This window comes from Tachysurus fulvidraco, chromosome 18 (genome assembly GCF_022655615.1).
Source record: "Tachysurus fulvidraco isolate hzauxx_2018 chromosome 18, HZAU_PFXX_2.0, whole genome shotgun sequence".
In the NCBI taxonomy this organism is placed as follows: domain Eukaryota; kingdom Metazoa; phylum Chordata; class Actinopteri; order Siluriformes; family Bagridae; genus Tachysurus; species Tachysurus fulvidraco.
Window position 1 is genome coordinate 120,805 of NC_062535.1, and position 21,696 is coordinate 142,500.

Genomic DNA, 21,696 nt, shown 5'->3' on the forward strand with positions numbered 1-21,696 from the left:
CCTGTTTTAGTATTTTTGTCTGTTTATTTGACTCAACAAGTTAACATGATCATGAACAGTTAAAATGTTCCACATGAACAGTAGATATCTGCAGCAGTGTAATAAACATTGTGTTAAATCACAGTGAAAATCAGTGTGTAAAGGTTTTAATTCAACTAGAAGTATCATTCAAATGGAAATGACAGCGGGACATTTTCTGAAAACCTTCTAATCTCAATAAACAGTAGATATAAATTCATATAAATGTTACATTACTAAACTAAATATTGAGCAAAGAATAAAAAAGCAACTAGATTTAATTCCAGATGGTGAAATTAGATTATATTCATGACTCATTGTGAATTACTCAGAGGACCAAAAAAGTATTTAAATTAAATTTAGTGTCTGAAATAAATTGTCTTCTATATAAATGATATTGAGTTAATGTGGCATCGCTGGTGTAGATCTGAGTGATAAACACACCAACAGTTTAACTCTCTGACATGACTGGGTACTAATAGATACTGTTTCCCCCCCCAAATTATTCATTTGTATGCAAGGATAAAAATATAATACACTGTTTTATAAGAAGGAATGGTTTTAGCTCAAAAAAATGACATCGTAATTATTATCTTAATATCTTTTTCAATTAATAATAGGAGTGTTTATTAGTGTTATATACCACAGTTTCCCTACAGACCTTATAACTAAACACTAGTAAACTCTTTACTGTGTAATTATGCTACACTCTCTAAATGTAAACAGAACTAAAGATTTATTGGGTACTTTGAGCATTTAAGATTTTTAATTCTGTCTAAATGATGAAGGAATAGAAGAAGGTTTGTTTTAAAGTAGGACAGAAAAGCCACAGCTCATTAACTATCACTTAACAATCACTAAAAAAACTCATTTCTTTAGTTGAACCTTTCATTCAGAGTGAAAACCTGCTGTGGCTTAAATCTGTGGCTGAGATATTAATAATAATACTGTACAGAAAAAGACAAAGGAGTTTAGAACCAACGGAAACAGAACAATCTGAATTCTACGGATTAAAGATTTTACTTACTACAAAAACAAAACAACCATAACAACAACAGGTCTACACACTGTGTGGCTCAGAACGGAGACTGGTTGGAGATGTAGATCTGTGAGCCCCTGGAACTGGAGATGGACAGCGGAGGTGAGATGGGAGAGATGGGATACGGTGGATACGGTACGGCTCGGCACGCATACGACAACAAACCGGTGCCTGAGGACACTGCGGGAGGAGAGAAACTGCAAGGAGATCCTGGGCTATACAATGAGAGATCTATATGATGACACACACACACACACACACACAAACACACACACACACACACACACACACACAGTGAAGATATTATTCCTTTTACTTGGCACTTCTAGTTTCCTTCCCATAAGACTGATTTTTGAATGTTTACTGCAGATCTGCTGAAAGCGTCCTAAGGCAACATGACAGTGCACTTGTACTGTAGAATCTAGTGTACGACATTTAGAAGGGTGTCACGTCATATGGCACACTAATATAAACTGTTTCCCAGTCAGTGGCAGACACCCGGATTGTAGCACCGCTAACTTCAGTAGACTACAGTAAAGAAGGTGGGGCTTCCACACAGTCAGTTAGTATCTGAGACTAACACTTACACAACCAATGTTTCATCTGCAGTTTTCATTGGGGGGAAACAAGACTTTTTTAGTACTAGTGAACACTGATGCACAGATTGTTGGTTTTCCTTTAATAATTTGTCACCCATCTGTAAAAGATCTTCATTAAAGCAGAAAGAAAAGCTTGGTGTGTTGGATCATTGTCATGTGTACTGACTGTAATCATGTTTAGTTTTCATAATGAATAAAGTCTTGATCAAACTCACCAAGGTTCCAGAGAGCAGTGTGAGCTGCGAGCTCCTTGGCATCCTCGAGAATGGTGCAGACTTTATTGGGCATGTAGCTGCTCTGCATGCTGCTGATCACCACTTTATAGACTAGTGGTGTTTTTCCGTCATGGCCTGTGGTGGAGAAGGTTGCAGTAGTAGTGTAAAGGTGATACTCTGGCAGAGACCAGCCGTTCTTATGGCAGAAATATTCCAGCAGAGCCACAGCAGAGCTCAACTGACTTGGCTTCAGGCTCTGCAGACTGACTGGTACCAGACTGGACCCAGGGAGAAAGGGATACACACATCGGTCTAACTCCACAGAATGTGAGTTACTCACACGAGTAGACAAACCGAGAGAATGTGTGGAAAAGGCATCATTTAGCCCTCCTGAGCCCGTGCTGATTCCTGAGTCATCTTTACTCTTAGTGGTGAAGTTGGAGTCACTGTAGAGCATTGGTGCTGTTTCATTATGTTCAAATCGGGTTCTGGATCTTCGACCTGTGTCTTTGCTCGCCGGCTTTGCAAGCGTGACTTCAATCACAGAGCCGTCGATGAGTTCGCCATTCATGGCCTGTTGTGCAGCGAGCGCATCTTCACGGCAGTAGAAGTGAATAAAAGCGTAGTCTGTCAGTTTCTTAACACGTTCTACAGAACCGGGCTTTAGACGGCTGAACTGTAAGTGAAGCGTCTCCTCTGTAGTGTACAGCATGAGATTACGTACATAAAGAACCCGAACACGCTGCATCGTCTCCTCATCAACATCCCTTTCTGGCTCCGCCCAGTCCACCTGAATAGTGTGACCCCACAGCTGGAATGTTCCTAGTGACATAACAAAAGAAGCAATACATATGGAATTTACTCTTTGTCTATCAACACTAAATGTAGTGAAAGTTTTTATAATAATAACTAGTAATTGTTGGCACTTAAAGGTGCGGTCTCCAATTTTTCAGAAATGCTTCAGAAAACTGAGTCGGGACGACAAACTAAAGAAAGATCAAAACAAACGTGTAGCCAATGAGCAGAAAGGGGCGGGGCTTGTCGATATGGGCGGAGAGAGTGTTCAGTGCGCATGTGTGACATCAGCAGAAAGCGGTTTTAACATCGACATGGAGGATAAAAACAAAGAAAGAAAGAGAAGAAAGACTTACGATAAGGACAAGAAGTAGGACGTGTTAATATAGGATCAGCTTTCCAGCGCTGGAGAGAACTGAAGGAGCAGGAAGTTGGCCACATATTCACAGGTTGGAGTTTCCCGAGTCAATAACTCCTGAGCTAAACGCTGTTACTACACAAATAACACCTCTTTTCTATCGTAGTGATGTAGAGAGGCAGCTACAACCGCGTTTTGTGTAGTAACAGCGTTTAGCTCAGGAGTTATCGACTCGGGAAACTCCGACCTGTGAATATGTGGCCGACTTTACTTAAGACGCCGAGGCGCTTTTTTCCTTCTCGATAGGTGAGTAACGTTGGTTTTGCTTTGTTACACAGAACTAATATATGCCTTTGTCCTTTACATCATTATGCTTGTGTGGCATTTTTGCTTGTTTGTTTATCTACAATCGTATTGTTCTTCCCTTCAGCTATGATAAAGACACGTTTCTTTCTGTTAGTCGCCCGGGTTACGTATGTATGTGTGGGCGGAGCTATCAATACAGGGGTGGGACCCGTTGTAGCAATGCAGCTGTGTGTAGCAATACAGCTGTGTGTAGCAATACAGCTGTGTGTAGCAATACAGCTGGTCGTAGCAATGCAGCTACCACATAGTTCCCATTTATTCAAGTCAAATTGAAGGTTTCTAAATCTCTACATAACTAAATACTACAAACAGTCTGAAACTATACTTGTGTTCAGTTTTACTTGGTCTGTCATGAGCAGCATATTCCTGTGGTGTTAACACCTTTTTAAACAAATGTGTTTAACCCAGTGTTAAAACTCTATGAATTACAGTCTAATTCCACACAATTTCACACTCAGAGCTCCCAAAACATTAAATCACTCCATGTACGAATTATACGATAAACACAGAATTTATTAGAATAATAATTACACCATGATGAGTAAGTCCTCAGGAGGTTAATACAACTTTGTGTCCGTTCTGTTGTTTATAAATACCTGGTATGAGCTTTCTGCGAGCCATAGCAGCAGCCTTGTGTGACTCGTACTCCACAAACGCAAAACCACGGTTCTTAGTTTTGTCCATGGCACTGGGGTACACGATAACATCCACCACTCCATCTGTTACCTGAACACAATCAAAATGAGCACAAATTAAACTCGCAGTTTAATCATGACTAAGGTGATCACACGCTATCAAAGTTAACTGAAAGATTGACCTTCATCATCTCTTCTTGGATCTCCTCCTTCTTCTTGTCTTTAGGGATAGAGCCAATAAAGAGGCGACAGTTGTCCAAACTCACGCAAACTCCAATAAACTTTCCTGGACGGATTTCGTAATTGTCGAGGAGGGCAATGGCTCGTTGTGCTGCTTCTCGTGCGGTATACATAACAAAAGCATAGCCACGGTTCTCTCCACTGAACTCCATCATCAAGCGGAACTCATAGATGTGGCCTGCACGCTCGAAAATGGGCACCAGCGTGTCCTCGTACATATCTCTTGGAATTTTTCCCACAAATACCTCACAGCCTCGTGGAGGAGGAGGTCCTTCCCACCCTAGGCCACAAACACAAGATCAGCAAATTATCTATCATCTAATCTATCATCTAATCTATCATCGCACATCACATCTGTCCATTATCTTCCAATACAAATCAGTTACTAGTAAATAGAGAAATATACAGATTGTCTATAACAGCAAAGAATAAAAAAAATTAAGCCTTAAAAAACAAGTAAACCTACTTTGTGTTAGAAAGAACCTTGAACCAGTAACACCAGCTCTTATTAAGACTGTTAAGTGGAAAAGGGTTGTCATGGTTACACAGTTAATCAGGGTTTGATCTACTTGAAATAAAAAACTAATGTACATCCATTTATAGTGTTTAACCTATAATCAGGTTCCTTAAACCAGCAGTTTTCACCTCTCCTGTGGCGAGTGATTGTGATTCCCTAACAATTCTACTCCCTCAATAATAACCCTAATGCTGCTGTTGGGGTCACCACATGTGGATCATTTGATCCAGGTCTTTTTTTTCTCAGGTTTTATCCCGGATGCCCTTCCTGACACAATCCTCCCAATTTAACCCTCAGCGGGTCGGTTCCCTGCACAGGAAGCCTGGGTCTAATCCGGACCTCAGTATTCAGGCTAAGTGACACCACTGAAACGCTTTATTAAGCTTTAAACTGCTTCTGCTTTAAACTAAACTACTGATGTCAGTCCTTGCATTTTCCTCAGCATTTAAACACACTGTGACAAACATTGACATTATACAATATTTTACTGAAAGTCTTCTAAACCACAAAATGTTTAGTGTCCCAACGTCCTCTGTGGGACGAAGCCTTTGGACGTCCACTGAGCCGAGGCCGACTCTAAGAATCCCGAGACATCTCCAGTTAGACTCTGTGGTACTCAGGAGATCAGAAGTCCTTGAACCTCACACCAATACAACATTTAACTGACTGTATATTACAATCACACCCCCAGTGTCACCCATATGAGGATGGGTTCCCCCTTGAGTCCGGTTCCTCTCAAGGTTTCTTCCTTTACCAATTTAAGGCAGTTTTTCCTTGCCACTGCTGCCTGAGTCACCTCAGACTTGCTCATAGGGGAATAAATACATACACATTGTGAACTATATACATCTAATAATAATCTAGAATTTTTATTCTGTTAATTATTTTACTTTTATTATTTGTTATTTCCTTTATCATTAATTATGTTTACCTTCTGCTCTGTGTTTATGTTCTGTAAAGCTGCTTTGAGACAAAGTCTATTGTAAAAAGTGTTATACAAATAAACTTGTATTGAATTAGTGTCTAAATCTGTCTATACACAAAAAGGCCTGTATAAAGATCTGCCCCATCTATCACACCACGTCATCTTATTTAGACTTGGTTCTCATACGGTGAAAACTGATAACACTTTCTGTACAAAATCTTCAACAATCAAACAATATTTTCTTTTTTTTTTAACCTTTTATAAATAACTAAATGTTCTGTCCTCTATGTCCTGTAATCCCTTACCTGGTGGTGGACCACCAAATTTCCTTTGTCCGTTTTCCTGGACCATGCTGTAGCCGGTCCTCTCCATCAGCTCCAGCAGAGCACTTTCACTGGGGCTGACAGACTGAGCATCAGCACACGACTCAACACCACATTTACTCATCTCCACCTGTACAACACCACATTTACTCATCTCCACCTGTACAACACCACATTTACTCATCTCCACCTGTACAACACCACATTTACTCATCTCCACCTGTACAACACCACATTTACTCATCTCCACCTTACAGGGTCTCACTTCAGCTACTCACATCAACAACAATGAAGCTGTGTTATGATAAAAAATATGATTTAAACATAGAAAAATAGAGTTATATTATTCTGTACAAACTCAACCATAATCAGTCATATTTTAATCGTTCATAATGAATCATACATAATCATCATCACGGTGTTTTATGAGTATTATTGACTATAACACGTTTTAACACGTTTCTTTACATGATCTGTGAAGTTTATCATTATTTATAACTAAAGACAATAAAGGTAGAAACAACATGTATTCTCTTAATCCTCAGCATTAATACCGATATAATATTATTATTAATACTAAACAGTTTATTTAAGTCTTGTCCTCTGTATAAACCCACAGTTACCTGACAGCTGCTGGGACTCGACTGAAGTAACAAAGCTAACTTGCTAAATGCTAACAAGCTGTTAGCCTCAGAGCGGCTAGGCACTTAGCACGACGTTAAAGTTAATTAAACTCTTAATTATACAAACAGCGATAAAACAACAACAACAACAACAACAACAACAACAGACTTATAACAAAAAGCTGTATATTAAAGATGAACCAAATCACAGGCGGATAACAGACAATAAACTAATAGTTCGGTTTGTTAATGACAAAAATTAGCCAACTGTTAAAAACCCTTATTATCTGGGTTAGAGTTATTCATCTAAAATTAGTAACGTAATTAAACAGAGCGTTCAATAATAGATATAAATAAAAATAAACATAACATTAAAACGCTGTAGAGAATAAAGTTAATAAAAACCGCCGTTTGTTAAAACAATTCACGACGCGCACGAGACCGAGAGTGAAACTCGCACACTAGCGCACTACGTAGTGTAGATAAATAGTGCACAACCGCCCTGAGTGCGCACTATATTACTATATACTATATAATATATACTATATATGCGTTCTATATTACTGTATATATTATATTACTGTTATACTGCACTAATGTATGTATATACTTTATACTATATATGCGTTCTATATTACTATATTACTGTATTACTGTAATACTGCACTACTATATTACTGTAATACTGCACTAGTGTAATACTGCACTACTATATTACTGTAATACTGCACTACTATATTACTGTAATACTGCACTAGTGTAATACTGCACTACTATATTACTGTAATACTGCACTACTATATTACTGTAATACTGCACTAGTGTAATACTGCACTAGTGTAATACTGCACTACTATATTACTGTAATACTGCACTAGTGTAATACTGCACTACTGTAATACTGCACTACTATGCTATTCTATTACTGTAATACTGCACTACTATGCTATTCTATTACTGTAATACTGCACTAGTGTAATACTGCACTACTATATTACTGTAATACTGCACTAGTGTAATACTGCACTACTATGCTATTCTATTACTGTAATACTGCACTAGTGTAATACTGCACTACTATATTACTGTAATACTGCACTACTGTAATACTGCACTACTGTAATACTGCACTACTGTAATACTGTACTACTGTAATACTGCACTACTATAATACTGCACTAATGTAATACTGTAATACTGCACTACTGTAATACTGCACTACTATAATACTGCACTAGTGTAATACTGCACTACTATAATACTGCACTACTGTAATACTGCACTACTGTAATACTGCACTACTATATTACTGTAATACTGCACTACTATATTACTGTAATACTGCACTACTATATTACTGTAATACAGACTACTGTAATACTGCACTAGTGTAATACTGCACTAGTGTAATACTGAACTACTATATTACTGTAATACTGCACTAGTGTAATACTGCACTAGTGTAATACTGCACTACTATATTAGTGTAATACTGCACTAGTGTAATACTGCACTACTATATTACTGTAATACTGCACTACTATAATACTGCACTAGTGTAATACTGCACTACTATATTACTGTAATACTGCACTAGTGTAATACTGCACTACTATATTACTGTAATACTGCACTACTATATTACTGTAATACTGCACTACTATATTACTGTAATACAGACTACTGTAATACTGCACTAGTGTAATACTGCACTAGTGTAATACTGAACTACTATATTACTGTAATACTGCACTAGTGTAATACTGCACTACTATATTACTGTAATACTGCACTACTATAATACTGCACTAGTGTAATACTGTAATACTGCACTAGTGTAATACTGCACTACTGTAATACTGCACTACTATGCTATTCTATTACTGTAATACTGCACTACTGTAATACTGCACTAGTGTAATACTGCACTACTATATTAGTGTAATACTGCACTAGTGTAATACTGCACTACTATATTACTGTAATACTGCACTAGTGTAATACTGCACTAGTGTAATACTGCACTACTATGCTATTCTATTACTGTAATACTGCACTACTGTAATACTGCACTACTATGCTATTCTATTACTGTAATACTGCACTAGTGTAATACTGCACTACTATATTACTGTAATACTGCACTAGTGTAATACTGCACTACTATATTACTGTAATACTGCACTAGTGTAATACTGCACTAGTGTAATACTGCACTACTATATTACTGTAATACTGCACTAGTGTAATACTGCACTAGTGTAATACTGCACTACTATATTACTGTAATACTGCACTACTATAATACTGCACTAGTGTAATACTGTAATACTGCACTAGTGTAATACTGCACTACTGTAATACTGCACTACTATGCTATTCTATTACTGTAATACTGCACTACTGTAATACTGCACTAGTGTAATACTGCACTACTATATTACTGTAATACTGCACTACTATAATACTGCACTAGTGTAATACTGTAATACTGCACTAGTGTAATACTGCACTACTGTAATACTGCACTACTATGCTATTCTATTACTGTAATACTGCACTACTGTAATACTGCACTAGTGTAATACTGCACTACTATATTAGTGTAATACTGCACTAGTGTAATACTGCACTACTATATTACTGTAATACTGCACTAGTGTAATACTGCACTAGTGTAATACTGCACTACTATGCTATTCTATTACTGTAATACTGCACTACTGTAATACTGCACTACTATGCTATTCTATTACTGTAATACTGCACTAGTGTAATACTGCACTACTATATTACTGTAATACTGCACTAGTGTAATACTGCACTACTATATTACTGTAATACTGCACTAGTGTAATACTGCACTAGTGTAATACTGCACTACTATATTACTGTAATACTGCACTAGTGTAATACTGCACTAGTGTAATACTGCACTACTATATTACTGTAATACTGCACTACTATAATACTGCACTAGTGTAATACTGTAATACTGCACTAGTGTAATACTGCACTACTGTAATACTGCACTACTATGCTATTCTATTACTGTAATACTGCACTACTGTAATACTGCACTAGTGTAATACTGCACTACTATATTACTGTAATACTGCACTAGTGTAATACTGCACTAGTGTAATACTGCACTACTATATTACTGTAATACTGCACTACTGTAATACTGCACTAGTGTAATACTGCACTACTATATTACTGTAATACTGCACTAGTGTAATACTGCACTAGTGTAATACTGCACTACTATATTAGTGTAATACTGCACTAGTGTAATACTGCACTACTATATTACTGTAATACTGCACTACTATAATACTGCACTAGTGTAATACTGCACTACTATATTACTGTAATACTGCACTAGTGTAATACTGCACTACTATATTACTGTAATACTGCACTACTATATTACTGTAATACTGCACTACTATATTACTGTAATACAGACTACTGTAATACTGCACTAGTGTAATACTGCACTAGTGTAATACTGAACTACTATATTACTGTAATACTGCACTAGTGTAATACTGCACTACTATATTACTGTAATACTGCACTACTATAATACTGCACTAGTGTAATACTGTAATACTGCACTAGTGTAATACTGCACTACTGTAATACTGCACTACTATGCTATTCTATTACTGTAATACTGCACTACTGTAATACTGCACTAGTGTAATACTGCACTACTATATTACTGTAATACTGCACTAGTGTAATACTGCACTACTATATTACTGTAATACTGCACTAGTGTAATACTGCACTAGTGTAATACTGCACTACTATGCTATTCTATTACTGTAATACTGCACTACTGTAATACTGCACTACTATGCTATTCTATTACTGTAATACTGCACTAGTGTAATACTGCACTACTATATTACTGTAATACTGCACTAGTGTAATACTGCACTACTATATTACTGTAATACTGCACTAGTGTAATACTGCACTAGTGTAATACTGCACTACTATGCTATTCTATTACTGTAATACTTTATGTAGGACTCACAGCGATATATAAATATAGTAAGATTAATATTAAAGCTCTTTATCCACACAAACACACATTTTATCACTCTGGTTTTAACTCAACACCAAGAGGTCATGCCTCTAAAATACATTCTAATCTGCCATTTAATTGAAAGCATTTACTTTGTGTTGGAATTTAAAATTTTATTGTAATTTATTCACAATTTTTTATTTAAAAATCATAAGTACAGTGGGACTCAAAAATCCATTTTTTATGTGAAGAAATAAATGTATTCACACATTGATCACTTAATTTATTTCCACATGTATGATGGTTTTCTCAATAAACTGTGATATATAGAGTATAATGTAGAGTGTAATATACAGTGTGCTGAAACATATACAACAGAAAAATCATCACAATCACTCTTCAGAACATTGGATTCATCCACTGATGTTATCCACGTCAATGTGGAGGTGGATCCAGAGCCTTAACCAGTGTGCACACTCACATGGAAGGTGGGAGGAGACCAGAGAACCCAGAGGAAACCCACAGAGACACCAGAAGAACCTGAGCTCAGGTTAAGATCAGGAACTGTGAGGGAGCAACTCAAAGTGTTGAAATCTACATCATGTCAACATGATGTAGATTTTTATGAGATGGACACAGTATTAACTCATGATGCCATCCATATGGTGAAGGGAATGATCAGCGTGAGTAAAACTCCACACACAGAGATGCTGCCCAGAAACCCCATGATGAACACACACAACACAAGGCTCAGGAACGAGCTGGTCCTACTCAACAGCATCTTCCTGACACTTTTACAGAACTGCAAAAAAGAAGAGAATGTGTTTTCAGTGACTATTTATTTGTATTTCACATTGAGTGAAAACATTAGTGTGTGTGTGTGTGTGTGTGTGTGTGTGTGTGTGTGTGTGTGTGTCTACTGTAATGGATCAGTCGGGATCAGGAACGCTTATATAATCTACAACTGACAGCCTGTGTATAATTAATCACATTCAAATAACTTTCTTCCTGAACATTGTGTCACCAATTAATATTGATGTAACCTGAGACCTGCGTCATGATTAAATAGAACAGGAAGTGAATGAGATGTGTTTAGTTTGTAGGGCTGCAGTCAGTTGTTACACAGGAACACAGGAGATTAAACACTAGGTGGAGATAAAACCATTCTGTGGTGATCGAAAGATCAGAAACCACCAGAAAGCACCAGCACCATTTATGGAAAATCACATCACACACTTTTATTCAATTTATTATTAATCTGTTTGACCACGTGATGTTTAAATAAATAAATAAAACAATAAAACCAGTCAGTTATAAGTAAAGTTGAGCCTAATGTGCTGTCCCGAGATAAAAGCTGAGAAATGCTGATGTAGTGTGTACATACACACGCAAACACACGCACACACACGCGCAGACACATGCGCAGACACATGCGCAGACACACACACACACACACTCTTTTTTTCTCCCATACATGTGTTCATTTGAATTTTTTTAACAATACTATTGTGTTTATGTTAATGCAAAATGTTTTCAACACAACACAACATTCATGGTCTCGTGTCATTAGGTGACGATGTACCTGATATGTCTGAAAGCTCATGCTGGTTCCGTATCTGCAGAACATGACATAATGTTCACAGTTGAACCACAGCAGACTGTAGTCCATGAATCCCATCAGCTTCTCCGCTCGCATGGCCACTTCTTCACCCCGAAGGGGCGGCCGACTGCACACAGTGTCCATGCTGTTCACCAGAATCTCAGCTCCGTATGCAAAGTCCTCCACAGAGTCCACACGAACGCTGGCCTTTTTTGTGATCACGCCCAGGATCAGACGGCTGTTGGACACCGTCTTGGAGATCGCACTGTTATCAGCCGAGATAACAGGCAGGATGTCAGGAATAAAGTGAGCCACACGGTTGCTGCCCAGATAGATACCAAAATGTGTGAAAAGCGTTCGGGGAACCTCCAGGAGATCCCCTCGCTTAAACACAGTGATATCGTACGTGTCTGCTTTCAGTTTCTTTTTGTTCATTTTTTCTGTAAACAATGCTGTGAAAAGGCTGCTGAGGAACCGCAAGAGAAACATTGTGAGAGAAGTTGTGGTCCTTAAAGGATCAGGAGGTTTTTATCCTCCATGCAGGAGCTGAGGAGGGGCTTGAGGATTACAGACCTGGACCTATTCTCATCCAGACTTATTAAAAGAATGTCACATGTTTAGAGCAACACAATACACAATGGTCCACTCAGCTTCAGCTTTACTAGGCTGCTTACTAAAGGGGACAAAAAAACAAGGTGAAATGCAAACTCTGAAATGAGATTCTATTTCTGGTTGAGGTCAGGCAGCATTGTGCAACTGTGAACTTTTAATTCTCTCAGATTTGTGTTCACATCTAAAAATGTCCGCTTATACAACTTTACACAATCAGAGCTCTCTGTATTACAGAACTCTACTGCGCTCTTTCTAAATCTCTGGCTTTAATCAGTGTGTACAGTATAAATGAAATCTGAATGAGTTGTAATACAGTAAATATCAGGTAGAGTGTGTGTGTTGTGGGATAACTGTGTGTCTGTGGCTGGAAGGTTTTGTAATTAAATCAGACTGTAATTGAAAGTGTGCTGAGTAATAGCTTGAAGCACACACACACACACACACCCATGCACACACACACACACTCATGCATACACACACATACCCACACGCCCCCCAAGCACACACACAAACACACACACCTAGCGCACACACACCCACGCCCCCCCTTGCACACACACACACACACACACACACACACACACACACACACACACACACACACACGCCCCCCAAGCACACACACCCACACAAACACACACACCTAGCGCACACACACCCACGCCCCCCCTTGCACACCTGCACACACACCCAAACACACACAACCCCTATGCACACACCCCCACACAAACACGCCCAAACCCACACACAACACCTACAAACACAAACACACACACTGATATTTGACATGACTGCACATAAGAGTGTTTTTCTCATGAGAGTGGAGCTGATGTGTTTTATTCTCTAATTTGTTTGTCATCCTCTTCTAACTGAATTCATTTTAATACTCTGCTTGAAATCTTACTGCAAACTTCATCATTTTGCTGCAGCTGTAATGTGTGAATTTCCCTCTTGGATTAATAAAATGACCGATCTGACTAATGATACGAGACCATGACACTATTTTAAAAATTTATTAATGTTAACTGAGTCGAGTACAAAAACATGCATGATTAACATAAAACTGTTAAACTTCAATAAACATATGAACATAATAGAGCAGCACTGAGTGACTGTCAGTACAGTAGAGTTTAGTGATATATCACTACAACACACACACACACACACACACACACACACACACGTGCCTGCACACCAACACAGGCACACACACAAACCTGTGTTGTGCTGAACACAGATGTGATGTGCTGAACACTGCTGCTGCTGCTGCTGCTGATGATGATGATGATGAAAGTCTCTTATCCAGCCATCCAGAGGATGAAGGACATGATGAGGAGTGGAAGTGCTGTGCATGCGGATAATTCCAGGAATACTATGGAAAATATCCCAATGACCGTAGTGGCCAGGACACTCCTCTGATCACGGATAAAAGATTTCAGGCACTCACAAAACTGGAGAGAAGGAGAAAGATGTGTTACTCGACTGAGGTTAGAGTCATTTCTCACAGACACAGAAACTTCTTATTTTACATTCCCAGTGTGTTCCCAGTGGTGTGAAAACAGCAGCTGCTACAAATGAGTTGTTATTTAAGTGGATTTGTGGAATTTCTTCATGTTTTTTATGTAAAAGTGACTGGTTTTTTTGTCTCTTGTTCAGAATATCCTGGAGGAAATGGAAAAGAATCCTGATTTTGGCTGAGAAACAGGCTTTAAGTTGTAAAGTCGGCAGGTTTGTCTTCTGACACTTTGAGAATACTTTTTGAAAAATTGAGACAAAAAATGTTAGCTTTGAGTTTACAGAGGAAGTGTTTGAGAAGGCAGGTGAGTTGTTGTACTGGTGATGATCACTTAGAGCTTCCAGGTAAATACACACTAAAGGTACTGAAGATGTTCGTATAGGAACTACTGGCCTCTATGAACCCTTAGGACCTGGCCTTGTTGAAATGTTTCTTAAAACGTAACCGTACGAATCTTGTAAGGAAGGATCTGACCCTAAGCTTCCAGTCCAGGGACAAGGTTGGAGTTTAACACCCTTCTAATTTTACTAAACCACTGATACCAAAAACAGCTTTGGTAGCATTTTGGAGGTCCTGGTACTTTTCCCGTCCCTGTGTCAATGGATTTCCAACTAACTGACAGACTAGAAACAGCATGGATGGGCAAACATGTCTCACCCTCAGGACCGGAGCCCCCCAGGCTTGTGTTCTGAGCCGCTGCTGTACTCACTGTACACATATGACTATGTGGTCACTTCCAGCTCCATCGTCAAGTTTGTTCTTGTGGTTCTATCCAACAATGACGAGTCATCCTATATAAAGGAGATTAAACACCTGGAGAAGATTCTCCTCCTGAACATCAGCAACACGAGGGAGATGATGGTGGACTTCAGCACAAAGCCCAGTGGACATTAGTTTACATCACACAGGTCCTGTCATGGTCGTGTCACATCAACACTGTGGTTAAGAAGGAACTCGTCTCTTCTTTTATTTCCTTATTATTTTTTTGTATCTTATTTTATATTGAAATTCTATTTTAACATTTAATCTTTAGACTTGTTATGTAAGGACACGTGACTACATGTCGTATTGTGTATGATTGTGTAGGTGACCATTAGAATGGTGTCCGGTACCTTGTCGGTCTGCAGGCTGATCCCGGTACCGTATCTGCAGAAGGTGACGAAGTGCTCACAGTTGTTCCACAGGAGGCTGTAGCGAACAGCGCCGATTAACGTTTCCGCCGTGCGCGCGACCTCCTCGTTCGGCGCCGGTTGTACCCCGAGCACACCGTCCATGGCGTTGATGAGCAGCACGCGCGCACCGTACACGAAGTCCTCGAGCGTGTCCACGCGCACGGCGGCTCTGCGGCACAACACTCCCAGCAGCAGCCGCTTGTTGCTCACTACGGCTCGGACACGGAGCTCATCGCGCGTCAGGAGCGGCAGGATGTCGGGGATGAGGTGTGCGACCTTCCCGTCGCCCAAGTAGATCCCGAAGTGCACGAACAGCGTGCGGGGAACCTCGAGCAGATCTCCGCGCTGGAGTTGCGCTTGGACTTCCGCTGCCGCGCGCCTCGGCTGCTCGGTTCTCGATGCCACGACGCTGAAAAAGTCCCATTGTGCAAAGAGGAAAGTTTTTTGCAACAGCAGCAGCAAGGAGTCAAACATCGTGCCCGAGTCCCTGCGCCTCTCCTCCGCCTTCTGCTCTCCAAAGAGGAAGTAGCGCGAGCTGTGTGTGCGTCTCCTCACCGTGACGTCACAATCTAAAGAATGTTAGTTCAGCTAGAAAAGTTTTACACATTTTTAACTAAGATAGAAACACAGACCGAGAGATAAAAAGGTCCCAATCAGTTCTGATTTAATGAACATGAGTGTGTGTGTGTGTGTGTGTGTGTGTGTGTGTGTGTGTGTGTGTGTGTGTGTGTGTGTGTGTGTGTGTGTGTGTGTGTGTGTGTGTGTGTGTGTGCGTGCGTGCGCGGGGGAGAGACAGGGGACAGACAGACAGATAGAGAGGGGGGAGAGACAGATAGAGAGAGGGTGTGTGGGGAGAGAGAGAGAGAGAGATTGGGGAGAGACAGACAGATAGAGAGAGACAGACAGAGAGAGAGTGAGAGAAAGGTGGGGGGGACAGAGAGAGAGAAAGGGAGAGAGAGAAAGGTAAAGAGACAGACAGAGAGAGAGAGAGTGAGAGAAAGGTGGGGGGAGACAGAGAGAGAGCAAGGGAGAGAGAGATAAAGGTAGAGAGACAGACAGAGAGAGATAAAGGTAGAGAGACAGAGACAGACAGAGAGACAGACAGACAGAGAGAGACAGACAGAGAGAGAGAGAGAGCAGCTGCTATAAGTCACTATAGCCATCACTGTGAATATTTATGATTAATTCTCCTCCTGCGTCACTGCACAAGACAGAAATATCAATTTAAACATTTATTACACGATGAAGCATTTAAAAAACATCATTTGTGTTTTATCGTGTATTCGTCTATAAAAACCTCCCGATACACAAGTGTGGAGCTCAGAAACTTCACTTCAGTCTACAAACTAAACCATTTCCTGTTAGAACAAAAGTCATTAATCACAGGGACAGAAAACGGTCATGGTGTAATAAAGTGGACTTATTCCTCTTATAGCTGCATTTACTAATTATTCTTTTTTTATTTAGTACTAAATGTTTTTACCCTTTTGTGGTTTAATGTTGGAAAATCAGTGAGAAGCTTCAGTTTGTGTTAAAGTGTATTTACAGCTTTACCTTCTCAGCTTTAACCTCATCTCATCTGTCAGGTTATAATGTAAGTATCGACAAAACGATGTGTGTGTGTGTGTGTGTGTGTGTGTTAAAGCTGAGAATCGTGTTAACTAGCCCCTGTAGTATAAAGCTGTAGTAAGGTTCCATATGGCTTTAATTACCCAGCATCCCCCTCTGCTCAAGTCAGCCAGCTCTCTGAAAAGAGAAAAACGTACTAAAACAAGGCGGCTGTCGGGAAACTGAACAGTAAACAGAAGATAAATGTGAGTTTGTTGGTGACTAAGCTGGTTAAAGTGGTGATGTGCAGCTCCTCCCCCACCGTCACTGTGTGTTAGTCGTAACAAAGACGCCCCAGTGAGGGTTAGAGTCCATTCTTTACAGGGATTTAGTGTAGGACCCTCAGGGTGGAGCACACAGAGCTCTGAAAGACGGCTGGTGATAAATTACAGGACATTCGTCTCAGGTTCTTCTCATCTGTCAGTGAGCCAGTGTTTGTGTAGAGCGGCTCAACAAGGCGTCGTGATAAATGTGTGCATTCTGAAAGATGAATCTGAATTTTATTGGAGTGTGTGAACATGTGAGGCATTAAAATGAGGCCAAGAAAACACCCACCCACACACACACACCCACCAACACACACACACACACACACACACCCACACACACAAACAGGCTGTCTGCAGGCCTCTGATAAACGACTTATTCATGTGTGTGACAGTTAAAGGTTTAGTAAAGACTCTCTCTCTCTCTCTGTCTCTCTCTCTCTCTCTCTCTCTCTCGTTCCTTTCTTCCTGTGTGAACAGCTAGAAGTTCAGAGGCTGAAACTTCAAAAAGGTTTATGGCTTTAGCATCACCTCTGGTGCAGAACTCATTGTCTGCTTAAGAACGTCGTCTGCTTCAGCATCATCAGAAATCCGATTCATCCGATTACACTCCTGCTCTTCAGAAGAAGAATTCCCAGCGAGCCATCACATGTCTGAGCACAGCACTGACTATATCTCTTCTCATTGGTTCAAACTTTCAAAGAAAAACAAACCCCCAGCAGTGTGTGTGTGTGTGTGTGTGTGTGTGTGTGTGTGTGTGTGTGTGTGTGCGTGCGTGCGTGTGCTCCACATCCTACTGGGGGAAAGCACTAATCACTTCCAGACACACTGGCCTCCAAATCCAGATTTAAAAAAAAGAATGTTGTGGTTTTCAGACAGACAGACAGACAGACAGACAGACGGAGAAACAGGCAGACAGACAGACAAACAGACAAAGAGACAGGCAGACAGACAGAGAGACAGGCAGGCAGACAGATAGACAAACAGACGGAGACAGGCAGACAGAGAGACAGACAGACAGACTAATGGAGAGACAGACAGACGGAGAGACAGACTAATGGAGAGGCAGACAGAGAGACAAACAGACGAAGAGACAGACAGGTGTGTTTCTGTGAACACCATGTGGGTTTGTTGTTTATTTATTTAAAGATAGAGCTTGAGGTGAAATCTAAACTGTACACACTCCTGTACACTGTACACACTCCTGTACACTGTACACACTCCTGTACACTGTACACACTCCTGTACACACTCCTGTACACTGTACACACTCCTGTACACTGTACACACTCCTGTACACTGTACACACTCCTGTACACTGTACACACTCCTGTACACACTCCTGTACACTGTACACACTCCTGTACACTGTACACACTCCTGTACACACTCCTGTACACACTCCTGTACACTGTACACACTCCTGTACACTCTCCTGTACACTCTCCTGTACACTCTCCTGTACACTGTACACACTCCTGTACACACTCCTGTACACACTCCTGTACACACTCCTGTACACTCTCCTGTACACTCCTGTACACTGTACACACTCCTGTACACTCTCCTGTACACACTCCTGTACACTGTACACACTCCTGTACACACTCCTGTACACACTCCTGTACACTGTACACACTCCTGTACACTCTCCTGTACACACTCCTGTACACTGTACACACTCCTGTACACACTCCTGTACACACTCCTGTACACTGTACACACTCCTGTACACTCTCCTGTACACTCTCCTGTACACTGTACACACTCCTGTACACACTCCTGTACACTGTACACACTCCTGTACACTCTCCTGTACACACTCCTGTACACTGTACACTCTCCTGTACACTGTACACACTCCTGTACACTGTACACACTCCTGTACACACTCCTGTACACACTCCTGTACACTCTCCTGTACACACTCCTGTACACTGTACACACTCCTGTACACACTCCTGTACACACTCCTGTACACTCTCCTGTACACACTCCTGTACACTGTACACTCTCCTGTACACACTCCTGTACACTGTACACACTCCTGTACACACTCCTGTACACACTCCTGTACACACTCCTGTACACTGTACACTCTCCTGTACACACTCCTGTACACTGTACACACTCCTGTACACTCTCCTGTACACTCTCCTGTACACTCTCCTGTACACTGTACACACTCCTGTACACTGTACACTCTCCTGTACACACTCCTGTACACTGTACACTCTCCTGTACACTGTACACACTCCTGTACACTGTACACACTCCTGTACACACTCCTGTACACACTCCTGTACACTCTCCTGTACACACTCCTGTACACTGTACACTCTCCTGTACACTGTACACACTCCTGTACACTCTCCTGTACACACTCCTGTACACTGTACACTCTCCTGTACACTGTACACACTCCTGTACACTGTACACACTCCTGTACACACTCCTGTACACTCTCCTGTACACACTCCTGTACACACTCCTGTACACTGTACACACTCCTGTACACACTCCTGTACACTGTACACACTCCTGTACACACTCCTGTACACTCTCCTGTACACACTCCTGTACACACTCCTGTACACTCTCCTGTACACTCTCCTGTACACACTCCTGTACACTGTACACACTCCTGTACACACTCCTGTACACTGTACACTCTCCTGTACACACTCATGTACACTGTACACACTCCTGTACACTGTACACACTCCTGTACACTCTCCTGTACACTCTCCTGTACACTCTCCTGTACACTGTACACACTCCTGTACACACTCCTGTACACTCTCCTGTACACTGTACACACTCCTGTACACACTCATGTACACTGTACACTCTCCTGTACACACTCCTGTACACTGTACACACTCCTGTACACTCTCCTGTACACACTCCTGTACACTCTCCTGTACACTGTACACACTCCTGTACACACTCCTGTACACACTCCTGTACACTCTCCTGTACACTCTCCTGTACACACTCCTGTACACTGTACACACTCCTGTACACTGTACACACTCCTGTACACTGTACACACTCCTGTACACTGTACACACTCCTGTACACACTCCTGTACACTGTACACACTCCTGTACACTGTACACACTCCTGTACACACTCCTGTACACACTCCTGTACACTGTACACACTCCTGTACACACTCCTGTACACACTCCTGTACACACTCCTGTACACTGTACACTCTCCTGTACACTGTACACACTCCTGTACACTGTACACATGCCTGTACACACTCCTGTACACTCTCCTGTACACACTCCTGTACACTGTACACACTCCTGTACACACTCCTGTACACACTCCTGTACACACTCCTGTACACTGTACACTCTCCTGTACACACTCCTGTACACTGTACACACTCCTGTACACTGTACACACTCCTGTACACTGTACACTCTCCTGTACACACTCCTGTACACTGTACACACTCCTGTACACTGTACACTCTCCTGTACACACTCCTGTACACTGTACACACTCCTGTACACTCTCCTGTACACACTCCTGTACACTGTACACACTCCTGTACACTCCTGTACACTGTACACACTCCTGTACACACTCCTGTACACTCTCCTGTACACTGTACACACTCCTGTACACTCTCCTGTACACACTCCTGTACACTGTACACACTCCTGTACACTGTACACACTCCTGTACACTCTCCTGTACACTGTACACACTCCTGTACACTCTCCTGTACACACTCCTGTACACACTCCTGTACACACTCCTGTACACTGTACACACTCCTGTACACACTCCTGTACACTGTACACACTCCTGTACACACTCCTGTACACTCTCCTGTACACTGTACACACTCCTGTACACTCTCCTGTACACTGTACACACTCCTGTACACTCTCCTGTACACACTCCTGTACACACTCCTGTACACACTCCTGTACACTGTACACACTCCTGTACACACTCCTGTACACTGTACACACTCCTGTACACACTCCTGTACACTGTACACTCTCCTGTACACTCTCCTGTACACTGTACACACTCCTGTACACTCTCCTGTACACACTCCTGTACACACTCCTGTACACACTCCTGTACACTGTACACACTCCTGTACACACTCCTGTACACTCTCCTGTACACTGTACACTCTCCTGTACACACTCCTGTACACACTCCTGTACACTCTCCTGTACACACTCCTGTACA

The 21,696-nt window shown here is 41.2% G+C and overlaps 4 protein-coding genes across 38 annotated transcripts in view; all 4 read right to left on the reverse strand.

The window, feature by feature from the left end:
* The window catches only part of LOC125138460 (NLR family CARD domain-containing protein 3-like), a 358,584-nt gene that overhangs the window by 93,551 nt on the left and 243,337 nt on the right, over positions 1 to 21,696 (reverse strand). The window lies entirely within an intron of this gene.
* rbm46 (RNA binding motif protein 46) lies at positions 5 to 7,120 on the reverse strand. 2 transcript variants are annotated; one of them, XM_047802829.1, is made up of 6 exons: positions 6,654 to 7,120; positions 6,013 to 6,160; positions 4,208 to 4,545; positions 3,987 to 4,116; positions 1,872 to 2,693; positions 5 to 1,288 (listed from the first exon to the last, which is right to left on the reverse strand). In XM_047802829.1, the coding sequence occupies exons 2-6, from the start codon at positions 6,152 to 6,154 to the stop codon at positions 1,095 to 1,097; spliced, it is 1,626 nt and encodes a 541-aa protein (XP_047658785.1). In that variant the 5' UTR covers positions 6,155 to 6,160; positions 6,654 to 7,120; the 3' UTR covers positions 5 to 1,094. The 2 variants fall into 2 exon arrangements, with proteins under 2 accessions (XP_047658785.1, XP_047658784.1); XM_047802828.1 differs by lacking the exon at positions 6,654 to 7,120 and having other exon boundaries at positions 6,013 to 6,229.
* On the reverse strand, positions 10,966 to 12,796 carry lratb.2 (lecithin retinol acyltransferase b, tandem duplicate 2). The gene is made up of 2 exons (XM_027162310.2): positions 12,278 to 12,796; positions 10,966 to 11,497 (listed from the first exon to the last, which is right to left on the reverse strand). Exons 1-2 carry the CDS (start codon positions 12,782 to 12,784, stop codon positions 11,342 to 11,344), a joined length of 663 nt encoding a protein of 220 aa, XP_027018111.1. The 5' UTR covers positions 12,785 to 12,796; the 3' UTR covers positions 10,966 to 11,341.
* On the reverse strand, positions 11,361 to 16,306 carry LOC113652968 (lecithin retinol acyltransferase-like). 2 transcript variants are annotated; one of them, XR_003442991.2, is made up of 3 exons: positions 15,536 to 16,305; positions 14,125 to 14,358; positions 11,361 to 11,497 (listed from the first exon to the last, which is right to left on the reverse strand). XR_003442991.2 is itself a non-coding variant. In XM_027162308.2 (2 exons), the coding sequence occupies exons 1-2, from the start codon at positions 16,067 to 16,069 to the stop codon at positions 14,206 to 14,208; spliced, it is 687 nt and encodes a 228-aa protein (XP_027018109.1). In that variant the 5' UTR covers positions 16,070 to 16,306; the 3' UTR covers positions 13,907 to 14,205. The 2 variants fall into 2 exon arrangements, 1 of the variants encoding a protein (XP_027018109.1); XM_027162308.2 differs by lacking the exon at positions 11,361 to 11,497 and having other exon boundaries at positions 13,907 to 14,358; positions 15,536 to 16,306.